The sequence below is a fragment of the Cervus elaphus genome, chromosome 28, assembly GCF_910594005.1.
Source record: "Cervus elaphus chromosome 28, mCerEla1.1, whole genome shotgun sequence".
Taxonomy (NCBI): Eukaryota; Metazoa; Chordata; class Mammalia; order Artiodactyla; family Cervidae; genus Cervus; species Cervus elaphus.
In genome coordinates, this window is record NC_057842.1 from 18454030 (window position 1) to 18475250 (window position 21221).

Here is a 21221-nt window from a genome sequence, read left to right on the forward strand (position 1 = left end):
AGCACTGATACCAGGAACACAGAAAACTGTCTGCAGTGTTCAGAACCTGCAGAGATGAAAAGATTGAGAGAGATCACAAAGAAGTTTGAGAAAGAGAAAATTGGCGTGAAGCATATGAGTGAAACTGCATCTCCTCCTTTGTCTGCAAGTCACTTCCAGGGTACATCTCCTACAGGCAGGCTTGATCTCCAGCTCATCTCTCCAGTATTATACGCCTTTTTCTCTGTGTGACACCCCTCTGCTTTTGACCAGTAGTTCGAGCCCCCCCAAAGGTTGACCCTCATAGATCAGTGGACCTGAAGCCCCAGGGCAGTGTGGCACCCAGCCCATGGCCATGCGGTCATCTCCCCACTGCCCCACTTTTTCTCATGATCCACGTCACACCACAATGCAAGGCCCAGCTCACACCCCATCTCTTTGAAACCTTCCTCAATTTCGCTTACCATCTTTCTACAAAATGGCTTTGACCCTGGAGTTCTCTGTGCGTGCGTGCGAGCGAAGTCACTTCAGTCGTGTCCAACTCTTTGCAAACCCATGGACTCTAGCCCACCAGGCTCCTCTGTCCATGGGATTCTCCAGGCAAGAACACTGGAGTGGGTTGCTATGCCTTCCTCCCGGTGATCTTCCTGACCCAAGCATCAAACCTGCACCTCTTAGTGAGTCTACTTGAAAGAAATTCTGGAGACTGAAGAATAAATATAAAGGCCCTGCATACCCCACTTGCATGTCCCCTGATTGGAAAATACTATTAAAGGAGGGACACTGGACTGAGAGAAAGGGAAGCTAGATTTGGAGTCAATGTTAACTAAATTGCTGTGTGACCTTGGGCAAGTCACCTAACTCATTTGTCAGTTTCACATTTGTAACATAAAAGAGGTGGGTAGACACCTCAAAGCTGCTTGGCAGCCCTGATACTTTACAGAACCTTGGAACACCACCTGCAGAGGAAGGGGTTTGAGTCATTTCACAGATGCTCCATAAAGGGGAGGTGATAGGTAGCCTTTGAAGCTCAGGGAGACAACTCGCTAAAAGCTCATAAAACACTTGTCAAGCTACAGAGCATACAGGCCTATGGGTCCCTAAACTCTTTGCCTCTCTTCTCAGCACCAGATCTTTTTTCAGATAGACCTTTTTTCCCTCTTGTCTCTAGTATGGCAAACCTGGTACATAGCTGTCACATTCCCACCAGCCCACTCACATTAGCCAATGCTGACTGCCTCCCACTCTCAGCTACAGCACACACGCACCCTCCTCTGACAGTGAATCTACAGCTCTAAATAAAGGAACACTCTCATTTTTAACAAGTCTAGTATTGTGAAATCTGCATTTACCAGTGCATGTACTTATGTGTGTGTGTGTGTGTGTGTGTGTGTGTGTTGAAATGCACATGGGGGATGGATTACTTGCTTTGCAAATGAATTCCCCATGGCATTCCTTACAATATCAAGTTCTTCATTTCTCTTTTCCTCCACTGCCTCTCCAACAAATATCTTACACTCTTTCCTTATTTATTGCTGCTCAGGAATACATCTTGTGTAAGGTAAGGTATCCTTAACAAAGGTTAAGGGAGAGCAAAATGCATTTCTTTGAAGCCTTCTGACAAATTTCTTTAATGTCCCAGGTGACTGGGCTTTTATTTTGCATGCCTAGGCTCTAGAACCATATCTGGTAATACCACCAAGATAAAAGCCACATGAATCTTAAATACAGTCCACATGATATAAGAGTCCACCATGATATAAGAGCCTTCTACAGAAATTATTAGAGTCTAGAAAAACCATAAGCTTCACATAAGCCACCATGTCTGGAAGAAATAAGTTGATGACATTCCTGTGTAATGATTTCTTAGATTACTGTTGTACCTCACACTCAGGTCAATAGCTGTACTCTGGGGGCAGCCTAAAAATTTGGACTAATATATTCTGTCTCCTGACACAATAAACATTAATAGGCTGAACAATAACCACATTTCTGGCAGTGGTGAAGCTATTTTTAGTAATGGTGGTGCTCTGGAAAATTTCATCTTTTGCTTTGAAATGCAAAGGTGATTTTTCTCAGCCCATAAATGGTAAGCTCAGGCATGCTCAATTGTTTTTCATTTGAGTTTTGCATGTTTTCTATTTCTCTTTACCCCAGGGGTTTCCTTATCTGAGTGCACACACAGATTAGAACAGGAACAGGTCAGATCCCCTGGTTTAGGGTAGGTTGCAAATAGTATGTCTGATACTAAGGGCACCAAACAAAGGCTTCATCTCATTCAATTGTTAGTGTTCCCCTCGAGGCTTAGGGAAGCTAAGAACCTAACAAAAACAAGAAGGAAAACAGCAACCTCACTCTTAAGTCATCCTCTCCTTGAAAAAAAAAAGTTATTGTTTTCCCACTTCCAGAAATATAATTTTCCAGGGTTCAGAAACTCAAGAGAATCCCAGCTCTCTTTTGAGTGCTTAAAAACATTCTCTTAATGGGGGACCTGGCAGCCACAGAAGGTGGGAGGATGGGCAGTGTTAAGTACCCAGGATCAAGAATCTGAAGGCCTAAGATGACATCTGGCCAACCCATTAACCCTTCTGGGCCTGTTTCCTCATTATAAATTATAGATAATGGCACCCACATTTTTATTGAGATCAAATGAGATAATAGACTTGAAAATGCTTTGTGGAAGGATTAGGTTTTCACAACACAATGTTCTGCTTACTTGAGCGCATCTCAACTCCTATGATGTTGTAGAAAATTAAAGCTGAAAGTCACCCCCAAAATGAGAAAAGTGTAAGACTGCTTTAAATGAAGTTTCCTTCTCTTTCTCTCTCCCTCTCTTCTTCCCTCTGTCTCTTCATCTCTCTTTTACCCTACCTCCTGGACAAAAGCAACAGTAACAACTGATCTTAGCTCTGCCTTCTAAGAGTCAGGACTTTGGACTTCCCTGGTGGTCCAGTGGTTAAGAATCCACTTGCCAGTGCAGGGGACACGGGTTCAATTCCTGGTCCAGGAAGATTCCACATGCCTCAGAACAACTAAGCCAGTATGCCACAACTTCTGAAGCCTCCTCACCCTACAGCCCGAGAGCCACTGCGACGAGGAGCCCACCCACCAAAACTGGAGAGTAGTCTTCCCTTGACGCAACTAGAGAAAAGCCCACACTCAGCAACAAAGACCCAGAGCAGCCATAAATAAATGAATAAACAAAAATAACTTAAAAAAACAAGAATCATGACTTTTCCGCAGTTTGCAATCATAGCCAGTGGCCCTAAATTAGATAACCTCGTTGATTACCTACTACTAAGTGCTATTAATAAATTATTACCAAAAACACATCATGTAATTAGGGAGCTTAGGGTGGTTGTGTACACACTGCTATATTTAAAATGAACAACTGACAAGGACCTACTGTATAGCACATGGAACCCTGCTCAATGTTACGTAGCAGCCCGGATGGGAGGGGAGTTTGGGGAGAATGGACTCATGTACATGTATGGCTGAGTCCCTTCACCGCTCACCTGAAACCATCACAACATTGTTACTCAGCTATACCCCAATACAAAATAAAAACCTCAAAAAAAAAAAAGCGTCATGAAAAAATTTTCTGCTTTTAGAGAAGCTTGACATTGAAATCAGCTCTATCCATTTGTCCATTCATGCAACAAGAATGTATTCAGTGAAACTTGCGCCAGGCACTAGGGGTTTAGGAATGAACAAGAAAAACATTGACTTCCCCACGAAGTTCACAATCCAGGGAGGGAGACAGGTTCACGGTCTCTTATTTTACAGCTTCAAACTAAAGACACAACAACTGAGAAAATTTGACTCTACCTGTAGCTCCCCTTCCATTATACTGAGTAGCTGGATGAGATCTTCCTTGGACAACTCCAAGGATTTCTTACTTTTCCGTTCACTTTCTCCAGATGGTTTTAGGTGTCGTTTGACAGTTCCTGAAGCCATGACATCATCCTCCTTTCTGTTGGATTTGTTCTTCTTTTTCGTGTCTTCTGAGAGACTTTTATCAGCAGCATTGCTGATGACGGAGGACTTGGGGCAGGAGACATGCCCGATGGATGAACTTTCACCGCCCTGGTTTCGGGATCTCATTCCCACCTACAGCACATGAGAAAAGATAAGATGCTTTTACCACCACTGAAATGTTTTTTGCCTAACTGCTTAGAAATGAACAGCAGCTTTACAACGTCATCAAGAAAGAAAAACCAGGAGATCAATCCCAAGCCAGCTTCCTTATAGCTTTAATGATGGTATCATTAGAAACTTCAGGAAAATACTTTGAGCAATCTTCAGGGGAAAATGAAAATGTGATTCTAACGTCACAGACATCCGAAGCCAAGTAATAAAGATCAACATCAAGCAGGGCTAATTCACGCTGATGGTTTGTATCTTTGATAGGATGGGATAACAATGGCACTTGACCTATGTGGTCGCCTTTCCCCCAAAACATGACCCAAGGCTAATAATGAGAAAAACATCAGACCCGTCCCAACTGAGAAACACTCTTCAAAATGCTTGACCCGTGATCTTTAAAACTATTCAGGTCATCGAAAACAAGGAAAATCTGAATAATTGTCACCGCCAAGAGGAAGCTAAGGACACATGACAACTAAATGATGTAATGTGGCATCTGGAAGGGACCCTGAAACGGAAAAAAGACATTAGGGGAAAATTGAGGAAATATGAATAAAACATGGACTTTAGTCGATAATAATGTATCACTATTTGTTCATTAATTATAACAAATGTACCACACTAACATGAGGTTTTAATTACAAAGGAAACTGGGTGTGGGGTCTATGGGATCCCCCAGTATTATCTTTGCAAGAATTCTGTGAATCTCAAGTTTTTGTAACATAAAAAATTTACTTTTTTAAGTGATTATAAATTATCTATCAGAAAATGCAAACCTCAAACCCTGCCAAGAACAAGTTAGAAGTCACAATGTGCAGAAAAATCCACATGGAGTCGGGGGAGGGGACTTGAAGTGAAGAGAGAAAAAGGGAAACGCCAAGGGAAGAGGGCGGGGTAGTTTTAGTGATAAGGGATTCTACTTTTCCATAAACTCTTTCAAAATCAGGTGGTGGTGTTGTTCTTTTTTTCACGTCAGTCATTTTACAGTAATAAAAGTACAAAGAATTGGGAGAAAAAGACCAACTTCAAAATCAAGATTTTTAAAAAATATGTTGAGGTAAAATAAAGAAAAAAACAAAACAGCAATTAATTTGTCCATGGGGAGCTCACTTGAGTCATTCTCTTTTGAATGTTTATGCAGTCTCTAAGCAAAAGAACTTGATTAACAGATACATTACAAACAAACACACTGAACTCAAAGGCAAGGCCTCTAATCTAAGTTCAGGGAAGATCCCTCTGATATCCTGGGGGCTGTACTACAAAATTTGCTTAAATCCTTAAACATAGGAGCTTAGTGCATGGGTTTATTTAAAACTCACGGTATAAATAGTTCTTCCCTTGAACAGCTCAGCAGCAAGGTTTTCATTACCCATTCCAGATAAAATACAGAGACTTCTTTTCTGGAAGTAAATTTCCTTTATGAACCCAACCATAGTTAAGAAACCAAGGAAAGCTTTTCAAAACACCAGGCTTATAATAGAAAAATAAACACACAGTGTGATGTTTCCTTTTAGATAGCGAACACTTAATTCTTCTAACAAATCTTGAAATCTACATTCATGCTCCTTTTTTGAACTGAATCCTTACAACAAAATGGACCCTTGTGTGTGTGTGTGTGTGTGTGTGAACTTTCTATAGCACCCTAATTTTGAAGACTATAAACCGAAGAAGTGGTCCTTAACACTAGCGCTATGTTTTCTGCTTCATTCAGTGATTAGTTGCTAAAATTTTAGAGCATCTTTTGTGCTTCCTTGGTGAACAAAGAATAGATGTTCTTTGTAATGGGAGCCACAGCACTTCAGAACAGACCTACTGTATTTCATCACAGCTTGTTTGCGGGCAGAGTGGGCTGACTTAAGTCCCAAGCCAAAAAAAATGAAAAGATGTGACAAATAATTTTGAAGGGGAGCACACTATACCACCCCAAAATATACCTCTTTGGCATACTGATGACTTTAAGCTCATTATTTTTTAAGAAACAATAGGGACTTATGAAACTCTGAAACCTGGGTAGAAGTTACCCTTTACTAAGACATATTTACATTTATAAAGAAAGCTTCCATTTGTAAGGGTGTCTCCCTGGCTATACCAGGAGGAGAACTATAACTCTAAAATCTCTAGAAACGCTTAACCAATGCAGAAGGCAATGACTTAAATCTGTATTTACTATGCTTTCCTTGTTTACTGGGCTTTCCTGGTAACCTCTCATAAGTGGCTCAACATCTTTCCTTTGCCTTTAGCTGAAGCTGGTATTTAAGGTGATGGCTTGGGTCATTTCAGAGAGTTTCTTGGTTTTCCTGTGTCTCTCCCATGTAAACAGGAGGTATGCAGGTTATTAAACTTGTATTTGTTTCCTCCTATTAATCTGTATTTTTAATACAGGGATTTAACAGCCAAAGACCTTAGAAGAGTAAAGCAAATATTATTTTTCCTCCCCCACAGTTTCAAATTTAACTCTTGACACATCACAACTAAGATACATGGGCTTCCCAAATTGAATTGTGATTCCCCATGACTCCATGCCACGTGTGCACTTCTTTGATCAAAGCAATTTTCTCTGTAAGATCTTAAGGCTCTTTGGGATGGAACATCAAATATTGATCTAACAACTTCAATTTAGATCACGCGTTAATGGAAGTTCCAGGCAGTATTTCCCAAGGTGGTAATGTTTTAAACTTAATCATACACAGCCTTAATGTACACGTGCTAATGTCTTATTTTCCTGGATTTCCTGTATCTTTTATAGGATCTATGGCATTAGGATATTTGTAAAATAAGACATATGCATACCTATCTATATATTACATGCCCTTAATTACATTTGCAAACACACGGAAAATGGCATTTACCTAGTACCAACTCTATATTTGGGCTTCCCTAGTAGCTTAGCTGGTAAAGAATCCACCTGCAATGCAGAAGACCCTGGTTTGATTCCTGGGTTGGGAAGATCCCCTGGAGATGTGATAGGCTACCCACTCCGGTATTCTTGGGCTTCCTTGGTGGCTCAGATGATAAAGAATCCACTCACAGTGCAGGAGACCTGGGTTCAACCCTGGATTGGGAAGATCCCCTGGAGGAGGACATGGCAACCCACTCCAGTATTCTTGCCTGGAGAATCCCTATGGACAGAGGAGCCTGGTGGGCTACAGTCCATGGGGTCGCAAAGAGTTGGACACGACTGAGCGACTAAGTACCGCACACACAGCAATTCTATATTTAATTGTTTCTAAACAATCTCAATCTAATATTGAAGCTAAGCAAGATCCTCTGGGGCCTTCCCAGGTACAAAAGTCCATTCATGCTCCCCATTTCTTGTTTGTAGAAAAAGGCTTTATTCTCCTAGGCCGTCCCTGAGCTCCAAAGAGCAGACTCAACCAATTAGGGAATTGAGGAACTGCGGAAGCAAAGAGTCAAGCTAGAAAAGTAATGATAGGGACTTCTCTGGCAGTCCAGTGGTGGGGAGCCTGCCTTGCATAGCAGGGGATGCAGTTTCGATCCCTGGTTGGAAAACTAAGATGCCACCTGCTTCAGAGCAACTAAGCCCCTGAGCTGCAGCTTCTGAGCCCATGTTCTGAACCATGCATCTGAGCCATGCTCTGAGCTGAAACGAAAGATCCCACATGATGCAATGAAGATCCTGTATGCTGCAACTAAGACCCAGATAAATAAATAATCTTTTTTGGAAAAAAAAAAAAAAGAAAAGTAATGATATCTTAAACAATAATTCGGCAATAAAACAGAATCCTAGCTCCTCCTCAAGGGACACACAGCAAATCTGATACGTATTTTTGAGTTGTTATGCAGAAACTAAGGTCTCCCCCTACTGCCAGGTGGAGGGTGGTAACAACATGCTGACCACAGCCAGGTAGACCCTAGATTGTTTGGAACTAGAAGGTTGATGATGAAGATTCCTGAAACATCACCCCATTACCTCACCATCAACCAACCAGAGGAAAGCCATGCACCCTACAATGCTCACCCCAAATGTTACCTTAGGAAAACCTTCCCTGAAAACTATTGGGGAGTTTGATTGCTTTGAGCATAAGCCACTCATTCTGCTGTGGGACCCTGCAATAAATGCTGCACTTTCCTTCACCATAAAATAGTGTCAGAAGGTTGGCTTTGCTGGGCAGTGGGCAAGTGGACTTGAGTTTAGTTCAGCAACAATATTAATACTTTTAAATAAAATGTTTGTAGTATTATTAGCCTTTATAGAATTAATAGAATTACATTAAATAATGAGGATTATAGATTGAATTACTTGTAGGATTTTTACAGGAAAAAAAACATATTTTAGAATTATCTAATTGTTTTATATCACTAATCAGGTCAAAAGCTTGAGTTCTCTATTCTCTTTCACATTAATTCACTTTTGCTGATGAAATATCTCATGTGCTAGACCTGTGATGTTAATTCTGCCTTAGCAAGTATTTTTTTCTCTGTGACACTGAAATGTCACATTAATTACTTTTGCTTTGACACGTGCACACAGATTTTAGTCCTTTCCTAGTCATCCTAGTCCTTTTTAGTCCTTTTCCTAGTGATTAAATATCTTTTTCCGGATCACACAGCTACTCCTAGTGAATAGAAGACCTAGGATTTGAACCCATGTGTGACTCTGAATAAGGTCTTCTATCTTTACTTCCACAACAAAACCAGCAGTCAGCACCTGTTCTATCTCAGAACTGCAAAAGTACTCAGAGACAGCAAGCTAGTCAAGAAATGTTTTAGAACAGAATTGGACAACATGTAAGAGGGAGAAAAACTTAAGTTCTCAATAGTGTAACCAAGTGTGCCCTCAATAATATCCACTTTAAACCACTTTATCCTCTCAGTAAGATAAAGTACCCAGATAAGAACAGACTTTCAGGGTTCACATTTAGTGATATTTATACTCTTCCTTGGGATTCCCGGGTGGCTCAGTGGTAAAGAATCTGCCTGTCCATGTAGGAGTTGCAGGAGAGTGGGATTCAATCCCTGGGACAGGAAGATCCCTTGGAGCAGGGCATGGCAACCCATTCCAGGAGTCTTGCCTAGAAAATCCTATGAACAGGGGGGCCTGGTGGGCTGCAGTCCATGAGGTCGCAAAGAGTCAGATGTATATGCATGCGTATTCTTCCTTATTTTAGCAGCTCTTATTTACTGTTTCTTAAGTGTTAAACAATGTGCTAAGCATTTTACATTATACAGCATCTCATTTAAATTAATATTCACATCAGCACTAGTAGGTGCTATTATTCTCAGTTTACAGATGAGGTCACTGAGATTTAAAGAGATTAAATATCTTTTTTTGGATCACACAGCTACTCCTAGTGAATAGAAGACCTAGGATTTGAATCCATGTGTGACTCTGAATAACTACTCTCTATATGGCTTTTTTCTAAGCTCTTAAACAGATGCAAATTAGAAGGGGAGGGATCACCCTGGGAAGCAGAAGGCCCAGAAAGGTTTACAAATGTTTTCTAAAATAATGTTTTTTCACTTCATATTCCAGAGTTGGAGAAATCCGTCCATCTGTCTTCCTCCATAGGCACTCTTGCAAAACTCACGCAGCCACTGAAATTAGGTTGCTAAGCAAAAATACGCTTTCCAAAATCATTAACCTGCTGCAGAACTTGTAAAATGATGAATCATTCAAAAGCCTTTTTGAGACGCAACTAGGCTAACTATTAAGGATACAGGTTATGAAAACAGGACGCAGTCTAAACAGGGATCATTACAGACTTAATGTGTTAAAAGTCCCAGAGTTGAACAATAGTAAACATTTAGTCAGAGCTGGCCAAGTTCTATCCTGAATGCTCATAGGGGTAGCAGAAGGTAACAGAAAAGGCATCTGGCACTCTGTAGGCCTCTTACTATTTATTTGGTTGGCAGGGGGCAGAATACATGACTCCCAAGTATGCCACGTTAGCCCGTGGACTGTTTTGATCTGAAGGCAATCAAAACCCAGCAGATTCAGGTAAAGCTCTTTTCCTCCTCATCAACTGCCTAAATTTACACTGGAAAGTGGGCCTATACCAGGAGGAGAGCTATCACCAGAGATACCTTTTTACCAAAGGAACATTAACTGATAACATGGCAAAATCTGTTTTTCAAACCTTTTCTCTGCCTTCCTGTGAATGGTCTTCCTCCCCTTCATATCCACAGACCCTCACCCCTTTCCTTAGCTCAAGATTTTATACAAGCTTCAATCACCTGGCTGTTGTTAAGTCTCAGATTTTCATGGGACTACTGGTGGTGCCAGTGGGAAAGAACCTGTCTGTAATGCACGAGATGGTAAGAGACTTGGGTTCAATTCCTGGGTCAGGAAGATCCCCTGGAAGAGAAAATGGCAGACTACTGTGGTATTTTTGCCTAGAGAATCCTAAGGACAGAGGAGCCTGGCAGGCACAGTTCATAGGGTCTGAAAGAGTTGAAGCAACTTAACAAACACATGCACTGTACATATAACATTAAACTTGGTTTTCTCCTATTTCTCCAGGCTGGAATACTGGAGCAGATAGCCATTCCCTTCTCCAGGGGATCTTCTCAACCCAGGGATCGATCACAGTTCTCCTGCTTTGTAGGTGGATTCTTTAATGTCTGAGCCACCAGGGAAGCCTCTTTCTCCGATTATTCTTTCTTATATCAATTTCATTACTAAACCAGCCAAGGCGGGGCTTCCCATGTGGTCCAATGGTTGAGACTTCACCTTCCAGTGCAGGGAGTACAGGTTCAATCCCTGGTTAGGGAACTAAGATCCCACACGCCTTGTGGTCAAAAAACGAAAGCAAAACACAGAAGTAACACTGCAACAGATTCAACAAAAGACTTTAAAACATGGTCCACACCCCCCAAAAAAATTCTTTAATAAATAAATAAATACCAGCCAAAGAACCTAAAAAAGAAAGAAGAGAGAATTTTTCCCCTCCCCTTCAGTTTAATGGCCGCAAGCATGGGACATGTAAATAACAAACTTTCTGAATGAAGCCAAGAATGCCTTTGGTTCATCTCAGTGTATATTCTTTCAAGAAAGTCAAGACTCACATCAGATTTGGAACTTTTTTTTTTAAACAGTGTTATTTGAGGCACAGGTTCTTCTACTTAATAAGCAAATTATCCTAACATAGTTTGTGAAATACACTTTCTCATCCTTTCATAGTAATTAGTCAGCAATATTTTGCATAGAATTTTCTGATTTGCATGTAAAAAAAAGAAAGATCAAATGTTATCCCAAACCTCCCTGTTCTATGTCTTTTATGTCAGTGTGTACTGTCAGATGAATAATATCCTAGGAATCAGAAGATATTTATAACAATTTTGACTAATTTGTATGAAACTAATAAGTATTTCTAGAGCCTTTGAACAAGTAGAAAGAGAATGACAGGGAAAAGTCTACAGCAATTAAAGACTCACTCTAGCTTCCATCTTTATTAGCTCCTATAAGACTTGACCTTGAATTTTCCTTAACAGTCTCACTCCTGCTCTTTTCTCCTTCCAGATTTATCTTTCCATGTTACGATTCAACACTGGTCACAATATTCTCCATCCCTACCACCAAGAAAAACTTCTTTTCTGCACAAGTTAGGTCTTGGCATCATTCCTACACTTGTTAAGTATCCAGCTCCTATCTGTTCCTGATTTTACTTATATTCTTTTTTAAGCACCTACCCAGTACACAGGGTGAGCTAGCATAATAATTTTATTTCTATAACTTCAACTTTTTAATTACTTTATAAATATGACATATAGTAAAAGGGAAAGCACAGAATTACAGAAAGTGTACTTTTTACAGTGTAACTTGGCAAAAAGTTTCCTGCAAGTGGGGCTTCCAGAAAATCAGCCTGGGTCTTTTAGACATAAATGACAGTACCCACAGCACACAAAATTAAAGGCAAAAGAAAACACTGTTCTAGCTTCATGTGAAGTTTAAGATGCCAAAGACCAATCAAATCAACTATTTTATCCTCTATCAGTGCCAGATGATTCCCTCTGTGTATCTAGTTACTTGGTTAAGTCTAGTTAAAAATGTTCCAGCTTAGGAAATGTTCAAACATTTCTCAGGAGACTGTTCATTCTAACAGCACAGATTGTTAATAAATGTTTCTAGGTTTGCCCTTAAATTTTCTTTACAATTTTCGTTCATTTTCATAATCCTATTTATGTAGCAAGCCACATCAAATGGTTTTTCATTTCTCATTATCTACACTCATAAAATCCTCAAAATAAACTAAGGCTTTTGTTTATGTAAAACATTTTCATTCGACTAGGATAGCTCTATCCAGACCAACTGAAAATTCTTCTAAATAATTTCACAAAATATTAGAATTCAAGAAAGAGGATTCTCTTGGAGTCACTACAGTGATGTTGTAACTAAAAGTTTGAGGAAAATATTATAGCTGTGGCAAAACAGAAAAATATTATTCTACTCTAGCCTAAAACCTTGGTGCAACATTTTATGAAGTTCTGCTTAATATTTTTCAGGGAAGATAATAGCAGACCTGGAAAAGGTTTCCAGAAAAAGACAAAAACAGAAAATAACAAAAGAATAGATCGGGAAGCTGCCATGAAATAAGAAAAAAAATTTTAGTTATATATTGAATTTGAAAGGATGTACAGTTTGAGGGTGTTAAAGCTTGAATGTAAAATAGGTTGGCCTCTCTTATCATCATGTTGATAAAAGAGGGTTTTGGTTTACCTCTTTATACTAATTTCTAGCATTTATAACAAGGCTTGAGGTTCTTTTTTTTCTTTTCTTCACAGAAGTAAGGTACTGGCAACTATATGAAAGAGAAAAGCATTTAAATATCCAGAAATATACTATTATATAAAGTAATGATAGCATATAACAGTTTTTGACATTTTCAATATCAATGACTCATTCTTGAACCTCAAATACATTTAAAGTATTTTTATAGTCATAATACTTTATTATAATTCTGATGTCACTATTCTACTAGACATAGAATATAATATATAGGTATTGGTTATATAAGAAGGTTATATAAGACCTTTCTTCAAATTTAAGTGATTAAGATAACTCTAGGTTTCTGGTAAATTTTACCTATATTCTCTCTACTTGACCACTATAATTTGTTTAGACATTTAAACAGTACCTGTGGCCTCTGAAGAATGTCACCATTTAGTTTAATTAAAGTTGCTAAATATTTGTTTTATCTGACAAAGAAAACATCTCTGGAAAATTACCAGACTCTTGGTTAGCCAGAATTAGAATTCCTTTCTGTATTTCATCACTTCTGAAAAGGCCCAGCCCCACAAATGACAAGAGGCAGTCATTTCCTTTCACTCACAAAAGAGCCAGGAAGAAAAATACCTTAGGCTTTCTCTCAGCAGTCTATATGTGATGAATTATTCTTAAATATTACTTCTATTCACAATAATAGTAGCTGACTTTTACTAAGGAGCTTATGCTCTGAACACTGGGTGAAGAGTCTGTCATAGCTAGTATCATCTTATAGAATCCTAATAACTATCCATAAAGCAGATGCTATAATTACTTCTCTTAAAAAGATAAGGAAAGTGAGGTTTAGAGAGATTTAGACATTTGCCCAAAATAGCACAACCAGTACCTGGGAAAGCCTGAACAAGAACACAGGCTAGTTTGCCATTCTCTACATTCAAGGAGAACCCAAAAGTCAGCTTTAATCTCCAGATCAGAACCACTGCAACACAAATGAACTGGTAGCCCTCCCTTCCTGGGGCTGATATAAATTTAGACATGGGGTATAGCATCCAGCAAACAGTCTCAAGCAACAATTAATATAGAATTCCACTATTTCAGCAGACTTTTTTCTTCAATTTCTACTTGTGTAATAGCTTGTCCTTCTAAGACCACATTCTTTCCACTCTGCTCCCCTGACACTGTCTTTCTACTGCTCAGAGCCTGAGACTCTCAAAGGAACTGAGAAGTAACTCTGACCTTGCAATTTTTTGACTTATGACTCCTTGAATTGGAAAAGTCACTGACTCCAGGAATACAACAAACACTATACAGTTGGATATGAATTGAAATGACTTTTTTAATTAGGCAAATTAAGAAAAATTCTAGTTTGCACAGTAGCTGATTATTCTAGTCAGCCAACTGTGCAAAATCTCCTGTTAGGAAACAAAAAGTTTGTCTCTATGCAAAAAATATTCTCAAATAATTTAACTGCATTTTTCAAGAACCCAAGACATATCACAATTGCTGGATGTTAACAAGATGGGTTAAACTCCATGTGGAAAAAGACGTACACTGGTTTGGATGATATCATGGCTTCATGCTGACAAGGGAGAAGATGGAACATTGCACAGATCACCCCATCCATTTGCTGATGATGACTTCATGCATTCTAATTGCCTGTATTACGTCAATTGTATTCAGGTGTCCTTTAAATGCCTTGTATTTTAAACTTCTCAAACATTTCTTAACATAAAAGACCAACCTAAAATCTGTTGTAATGTAGGCAGGCATGGGTTATGTCTATGTTTAAACTTCTCCTGACTTCAGTCTTTTCTTAGCATCCCTTCCTTGGATCAGAGGATAGGGAGTTAAAACTAAAAACAAATAGCACAGCTATTGTACTTTAGAAACCAAGTCAAGAGAAAAGCAAAAATGATTCCTGTTGAAACATACACTATGAACACAACCGAAACTATATGATTGTCAAAGATGTTTGCCTGATATTCAAAGACTCTCTTCACTCTGACTCTGTGTGAAGAGGCTAAGTATTCTTTTTTTTTTTTTTCATTTATTTTTATTGGTTGGAGGCTAATTACTTTACAATATTGTAGTGGTTTTTGCCATATATTAACATGAATCAGCCATGGATTTCCATGTGTTCCCCATCCCATCCCTCTGGGTCATCCCAGTGCACCAGCCCTGAGCACTTGTCTCATGCATCCAACCTGGGCTGGTGATCTGTTTCACCCTTGATAGTATACTTGTTTCAATGCTATTCTCTCTGAACATCCCACCCTCGCCTTCTCCCACTGAGTCTGAAAGTCTGTTCTGTACATCTGTGTCTCTTTTTCTGTTTTACATATTGGGTTATCGTTACCATCTTTTTAAATTCCATATATATGCATTAGTATACTGTATTGGTGTTTATCTTTCTGGCTTACTTCACTCTGTATAATGGACTCCAGTTTCATCAATCTCATTAGAACTGATTCAAATGAATTCTTTTTAACAGCTGAGTAATATTCCATGGTGTATATGTACCACAGCTTCCTTATCCATTCGTCTGCTGATGGGCATTTATGTTGCTTCCATGTCCTGGCAATCATAAACAGTGCTGTGATGAACATAGGGGTGCACGGGTCTCTTTCAGATCTGGTTTCCTCAGTGTGTATGCCCAGCAGTGGGATTGCTGGGTCATATGGCAGTTCTATTTCCAGTTTTTTAAGGAATCTCCACGCTGTTCTCCATAGTGGCTATACTAGTTTGCATTCCCACCAACAGTGTAAGAGGGTTCCCTTTTCTCCACACCCTCTCCAGCATTTATTGCTTGTAGACTTTTGGATAGCAGCCATCCTGACTGGCGTGTAATGGTACCTCATTGTGGTTTTGATTTGCATTTCTCTGATAATGAGTGATGTTGAGCATCTTTTCATGTGTTTTGTTAGAGGCTAAGTATTCTATGGCAATCAACCAAATTTCATAAACTTAGTTGCTACACTTACGCAAAAAAGCTGGCAAGAACAGTCAAGAGGAGAACTTTGTGATTCGCTAATTAAGGTGCATTAGAAGTTGGCTCTATCTAAAATGCCACGCTACCACAAAGCAGAAGTTTCAGACTCACCATGTGGGCAGGAAATATATAAGACAATGAGTCACCACTTTGCAGAATAATTTTCTCAAACACACAATGGCCCCTAGCCCCCTCTCTTCTCCACCCTTCAGTCATCCCATCTCAGCACACCACCCAGCTCCACAGTGGACCTAAAGGTGTCCAATGACCTCATATATTAACATCCTCAGCATTTGTTTTTCTAACATGCTGCATCTTCTCAAAGATGTCTGCCATTAACCCCAAGGGATCAAGAGATCCAACTCCCCACTGTTAATCCCTTAAACTCTTTTTCATCTTTAAAATGAGGATACTAATGCCTATTCCATCCACTGTGTGTATGTAAAATCATAATGCCTGTTTTACTCTCTGTGTGAATGTATTTACCAGCAGTGGTAAAGCAGGAAGCATTAATTTATGGCAGATTAATCATTGGGATCATCAAACACCTCTCAGTGCCCCCACGTAGGTCCCACCAGAGGCAGACACTTTACTTTCAGCTCTGATCATATCACAGAAGTCAGCAAACTTTTTCTGTAAAGTGGTAAATATTAAATGTTCTGGGCTTTGCAGGCCGTGTGGTCTCTGTTCCATTTTCTGGGCTCCAGAATCACTGCAGATGGTGACTGCAGCCATGAAATTAAAAGATTCTTACTCCTTGGAAGAAAAGCTATGACCAACCTAGACAGCAGAGACATTATTTTGTCAACAAAGGTCCGTCTAGTCAAGGCTATGGTTTTTCCAGTAGTCATGTATGGATGTGAGAGTTGGACTATAAAGAAAGCTGAGCACCGGAGAATTAATGCTTTTGAACTGTGGTGTTAGAGAAGACTCTTGAGAGTCCCTTGGACTGCAAGGAGATCCAGCCAGTCCATCCTAAAGGAGATCAGTCCTGGGTGTTCATTGGTAGGACTGATGCTGAAGCTGAAAGTCCATTCCTTTGGCCACCTGATGCGAAGAGCTGACTCATTTGAAAAGACCCTGATGCTGCTAGGGATTCGAGGCAGGAGGAGGAGGGGACGACAGAGAATGAGATGGTTGGATGGCATCACCGACACAAGGGACATGGGTTTGGGTGGACTCCAGGAGTTGGTGATGGACAGGGAGGCCTGGCATGCTGCGGTTCATGGGGTCACAAAGAGTCAGACATGACTGAGCAACTGAACTGAACTGAACTGATTGTATCATGAAGACAGCCACAGACAATACATAAATGGGTGGGCGGGACAGATTTGATCCCTAGTCCTTGGTTTGCCAACCCTAATTTAGACTGTGTGACAAATATGATTGATGGACACATTTAAACTGGGAGAAACTCACTCCCTACTCAGAAATTTCCCTATACAGAAATTTTTAAAAAATAATCATGGAAATAAGAGAGAAGAAAAAAATTAGGGAAAAAATAATGTAGTAGCTATGCCATCTACCTACCCATTCTCTTCCTCTCTTGCAGGTAAGTTGAGGAAGGACAGCCTAACCTGGCTCTTTCCTTTCATTCATGAAGTTTGAGGAACCTACGGTAGAAGAAACTGACAGGCTAGAATTTGAGCATAGGATTCCCCCTGGCACTAGTCAGGTCATTGGACACAGAGAGAGAATAGAGACTTAGCAGCAAGTGTCTGCTAAGCAGATGATGGAGACTGAGAAGTGAAAGCTGATCAGTCGTGTCCAACTCTTTGTGACTCCATGGACCATACAGTCCATGGAATTCTCCAGGCCAGAATACGACAGTGGATAGCCTTTCCTTTCTCCAAGAGATCTTCCCAACCCAGGGATCAAACCCAGGTCTCCTGCAATGCAGGCAGATTCTTTATCAGCTGAGCCACAAGGGAAGCTGAGGTTGTGAGTAGGGCTTCCCTGACATCTCAGTTGGTAAAGAATCTGCCTGCAATGCAGGAGACCCTGGTTCGATTCCTGGGTCGGGAAGATCTGCTGGAAAAGGGATATGTTACCCACTCCAGTGTTCCTGGACTTCCCTGGTGGCTCAGCTGATGGAGACTGATGCCCACTAAGTGTGTGGAGGAGACAGAGAAGTGGAGATACACGTGCCCAGCAACCGTGGACAAGAGCCAGGAGGGACAGCCAGGGAAATAATGGAAGAGTCATGAAGCAGAGAGCTTCACAGCAGACCACTCAAACAGGATGAGAAGGAAAGCGCAGCTACCCTCAGGGAATCTGCAGCATCGTAGAGAGTCACAGAGACATGAAACAGCCCAGAAAGAGCTGCAGCCCGGCTAGGAGATGACAACCATGAGCACTGTAACCTGGCTTCGCAGGTGTGTGACCTGTGCAGTTGTACCAGTTTGATTTGATTTGTTGTTGTTCGGTTGCTAACTCATGTCCAACTCTTTGAGACCCCAGAGACTGCAGCAAGCCAGGATTCCCCGTCCCTCACTATCTCCCAAAGTTTGCTCAGATTCATGTCCATTGAGTTCCTGATGCTATCTAACCGTCACATCCTCTGCTGCCCCCCTCTTCCCCTGTTGCCTTCACTCTTTCCCAGCATCAGGGTCTTTTCCAGTGATTCAACTCTTTGCATCAGGTGGCCAAAGTATTGGAGCTTCAGCTCCAGCATCAGTCCTTCCAATGAATGTTCAGGGTTGATTTGCTTTGGATTAATTGGTTTGATCTCCTCACATTCCAAGGGACTCTCAACAGTCTTATCCAGCACCACAATTCTTCAGGGCTCAGCCTTCATTACGGTCCAACTCTCACATCCATGCCTGACTACTAGAAAAATCATAGCTTTGACTATATGGACCTTTGTCAGAAAAGTGCTATCTTGGTTTTTGAATATGCCTCCTAAGTTTGTCATAGCTTTTCTTCCAAGAAGCAAGAGTCTTTTCATTTCATAGCTGCAGGCAATGATTTTGGAGCCCAAGAAAATAAAATCTATCACTGCTTCCACTTTTTCCCCATCTACTTGCCATGAAGTGATGGAACCAGATGCCATGATCTTTGTTTTTAGAATGCTGAGTTTTAAGCCAGCTTTTTCACTCTTCTCTTCCACACTCATCAACAGGCTCTTTAGTTCCTCTTCACTTTCTGCCATTAGAGCGGTATCATCTGCATGTCTGAGGTTGTTGATATTTCTCCCAGCAATCTTGATTCCAGCTTGTGATTCATCTACCTGGCATTTTTCTCAAGATGTACTTTGCATATGAGTTAAACAAACAGGGTGAAAACAGCCTTGTCGTAATCCCTTTCAATTCTGAACCAGTCACTTGTGCCATGTCCAGTTCTAACTGTTGCTTCTTGATCCACATACAGGTTTTTTAGGAGACAGGTGAGGTGGTCTGGTATTCCTAGCTCTTTAAGAATTTTCCACAGTTTGTCATGATCGACACAGTCTGAGGTTTTATCATAGTCAGTGAAGCAGAAGTACATGTTTTTCTGGAATTCCTTTGCTTTCTCTATGATCTAATGAATGTTGACAATTTGATCTCTAGTTCCTCTGCTTTTTCTAAATCCAGCTTGTACATTTGGAAATTTTCAGTTCATATACTGCTGAAGCCTAGCTTGAAGGATTTTGAGCATTACCTTGCTAGCCTGTGAAATGAGCACAATTCTATGGTAGTTTGAACATTCATTGGCATTGCCCTTCTTTGGGATTGGAATGAAAACTCACCTTTTCCAGTCCTGTGGCCACTGCTGAGTTTTCCAAATTTGGTGCCACATTGAGCGCAGCACTTTAACAGCATAATCTTTTAGGATTTAAAATAGCTCAGCTAGAATTCCATCACCTCCACTAGCTTTGTTCATAATAATGCTTCCTAAGGCCCACGTGACTTCACACTCCAGGATGTCAGGCTCTCGGTGAGTGACCACACCACTGTGGTTATCCGGGTCATTAAAAACTTTTTGTACAGTTCTTCTATGTACCCTTGCCACCTCTTTTTAATCTCATCTGCTTCTGTTAGGTCCTTACCATTTCTGTCCTTTATTGTGCCCATCTTTGTGTGAAAAGTTCCCTTGATATCTCCAATTTTCTTGAAGAGATCTCTGATCTTTCTCATTCTACTGTTTTCCTCTACTTCTTTGCACTGTTCATTTAAGAAGGTCTTCTTATCTCTCTGGGCTTCCCTGGTGGCTTAGCTGGTAAAGAGTCTGCCCGCAACATAGGAGACCTGGGTTCAGTCCCTGGGTTGGGAAGATCCCCTGGAGAAAGGAACGGCTACCCATTCCAGTGTTCTGACCTGGAGAATTCCATGGGCTGTGTAGTCCATTGGGTCACAAGAGTTGGACACAACTGAGCGACTTTTACTTTCTTATCTCTTCTTGCTATACTCTGGAACACTGCATTCAGTTGGGTAAACTTTTCCTTCTCCCTTGCCTTTCACTTCTCTTCTTTCCTCAGCTATGAGTAAAGCCTCCTCAGACAACCACTTGGCCTTCGTGCATTTCTTTTTCTGGGGGATGGTTTTAGTCATCCCGTACTGTACAGTGTTACGAACCTCCATCCATAGTTCTTCAGGCACTCTGTCTACCAGATCTAATCCCTTGAATTTACTCATCACCTCCACTATATAATCATAAGGGATTTCATTTAGTTCATACCTGACTGGCCTAGTGGTTTTTCCTACTTTCTTGAGTTTAAGCCTGAATCTTGCAATAAGGAGCTGATGATCTGAGCCACAGTCAGCTCTAGGTCTTGTTTTTGTTGACTGTATAGAACTTCTCTGTTTGGTTTAATGTTCTGCTATTGCTGTCTTAAAATTCTTGATTTTTTAAACTCGAGGCCCCACATTTCCATTATGTCTTGGAACCCCTAAATTTTGTGTCCAGTCCTGAGAGCAGCAGGGCAGTCCCTCTGCACCAGGCGTGAATGCCAGCAGACCCCCCACCCCTACCCCCAGAAGAAGCACAGCGTCTATGGGACACCAAATATGAAGGAGGAACATTCAGCTGGAGGAAAGGAAAGGTGGAAATGGAATTCTGATTCGTTCTAAGATTTAGCCATCATATTGAATTTACCAGAAAATAAATTCACCTGATAAAATTGAATTTAGCAGAAAACAGCCAGGTTAAGATCTCTGCTTCAGGTGGGGATGGGAGGCAAGGAGAATGAGAAGAGGGAACCAAAGAGCAAGGAAAGCTGAGTTCAGACACAATGAAATGAAGTATTAGAATTACGTCCTTGAGTTTTATGGGGTGTCTTAACTGTGAAATATAACACTGGTTACAGTTTTATAAACCTTAAAGTACCACAGGACTTTCGGGCAATATATGTAAAGGAATTTTGCTTTAAATCACGTTGCTATTGCTCCTGCTCTGGTTTTGAAAAAGAAAAGCAGGGAACAGACTCATACAAGGGCAGGGGAGCCA

The 21221-nt window shown here is 40.6% G+C and overlaps 1 protein-coding gene across 4 annotated transcripts in view; it reads right to left on the reverse strand.

The window, feature by feature from the left end:
- Positions 1 to 21221, reverse strand: part of FILIP1 (filamin A interacting protein 1) — a 215525-nt gene that overhangs the window by 113858 nt on the left and 80446 nt on the right. For all 4 annotated transcript variants that reach the window (XM_043890532.1, XM_043890534.1, XM_043890531.1 and 1 more), the window contains exon 2: positions 3808 to 4089. In XM_043890532.1, the coding sequence (XP_043746467.1) occupies positions 3808 to 4083 (276 nt within the window). In that variant the 5' untranslated portion in view covers positions 4084 to 4089. The remainder of the gene's footprint in view (positions 1 to 3807; positions 4090 to 21221) is intronic.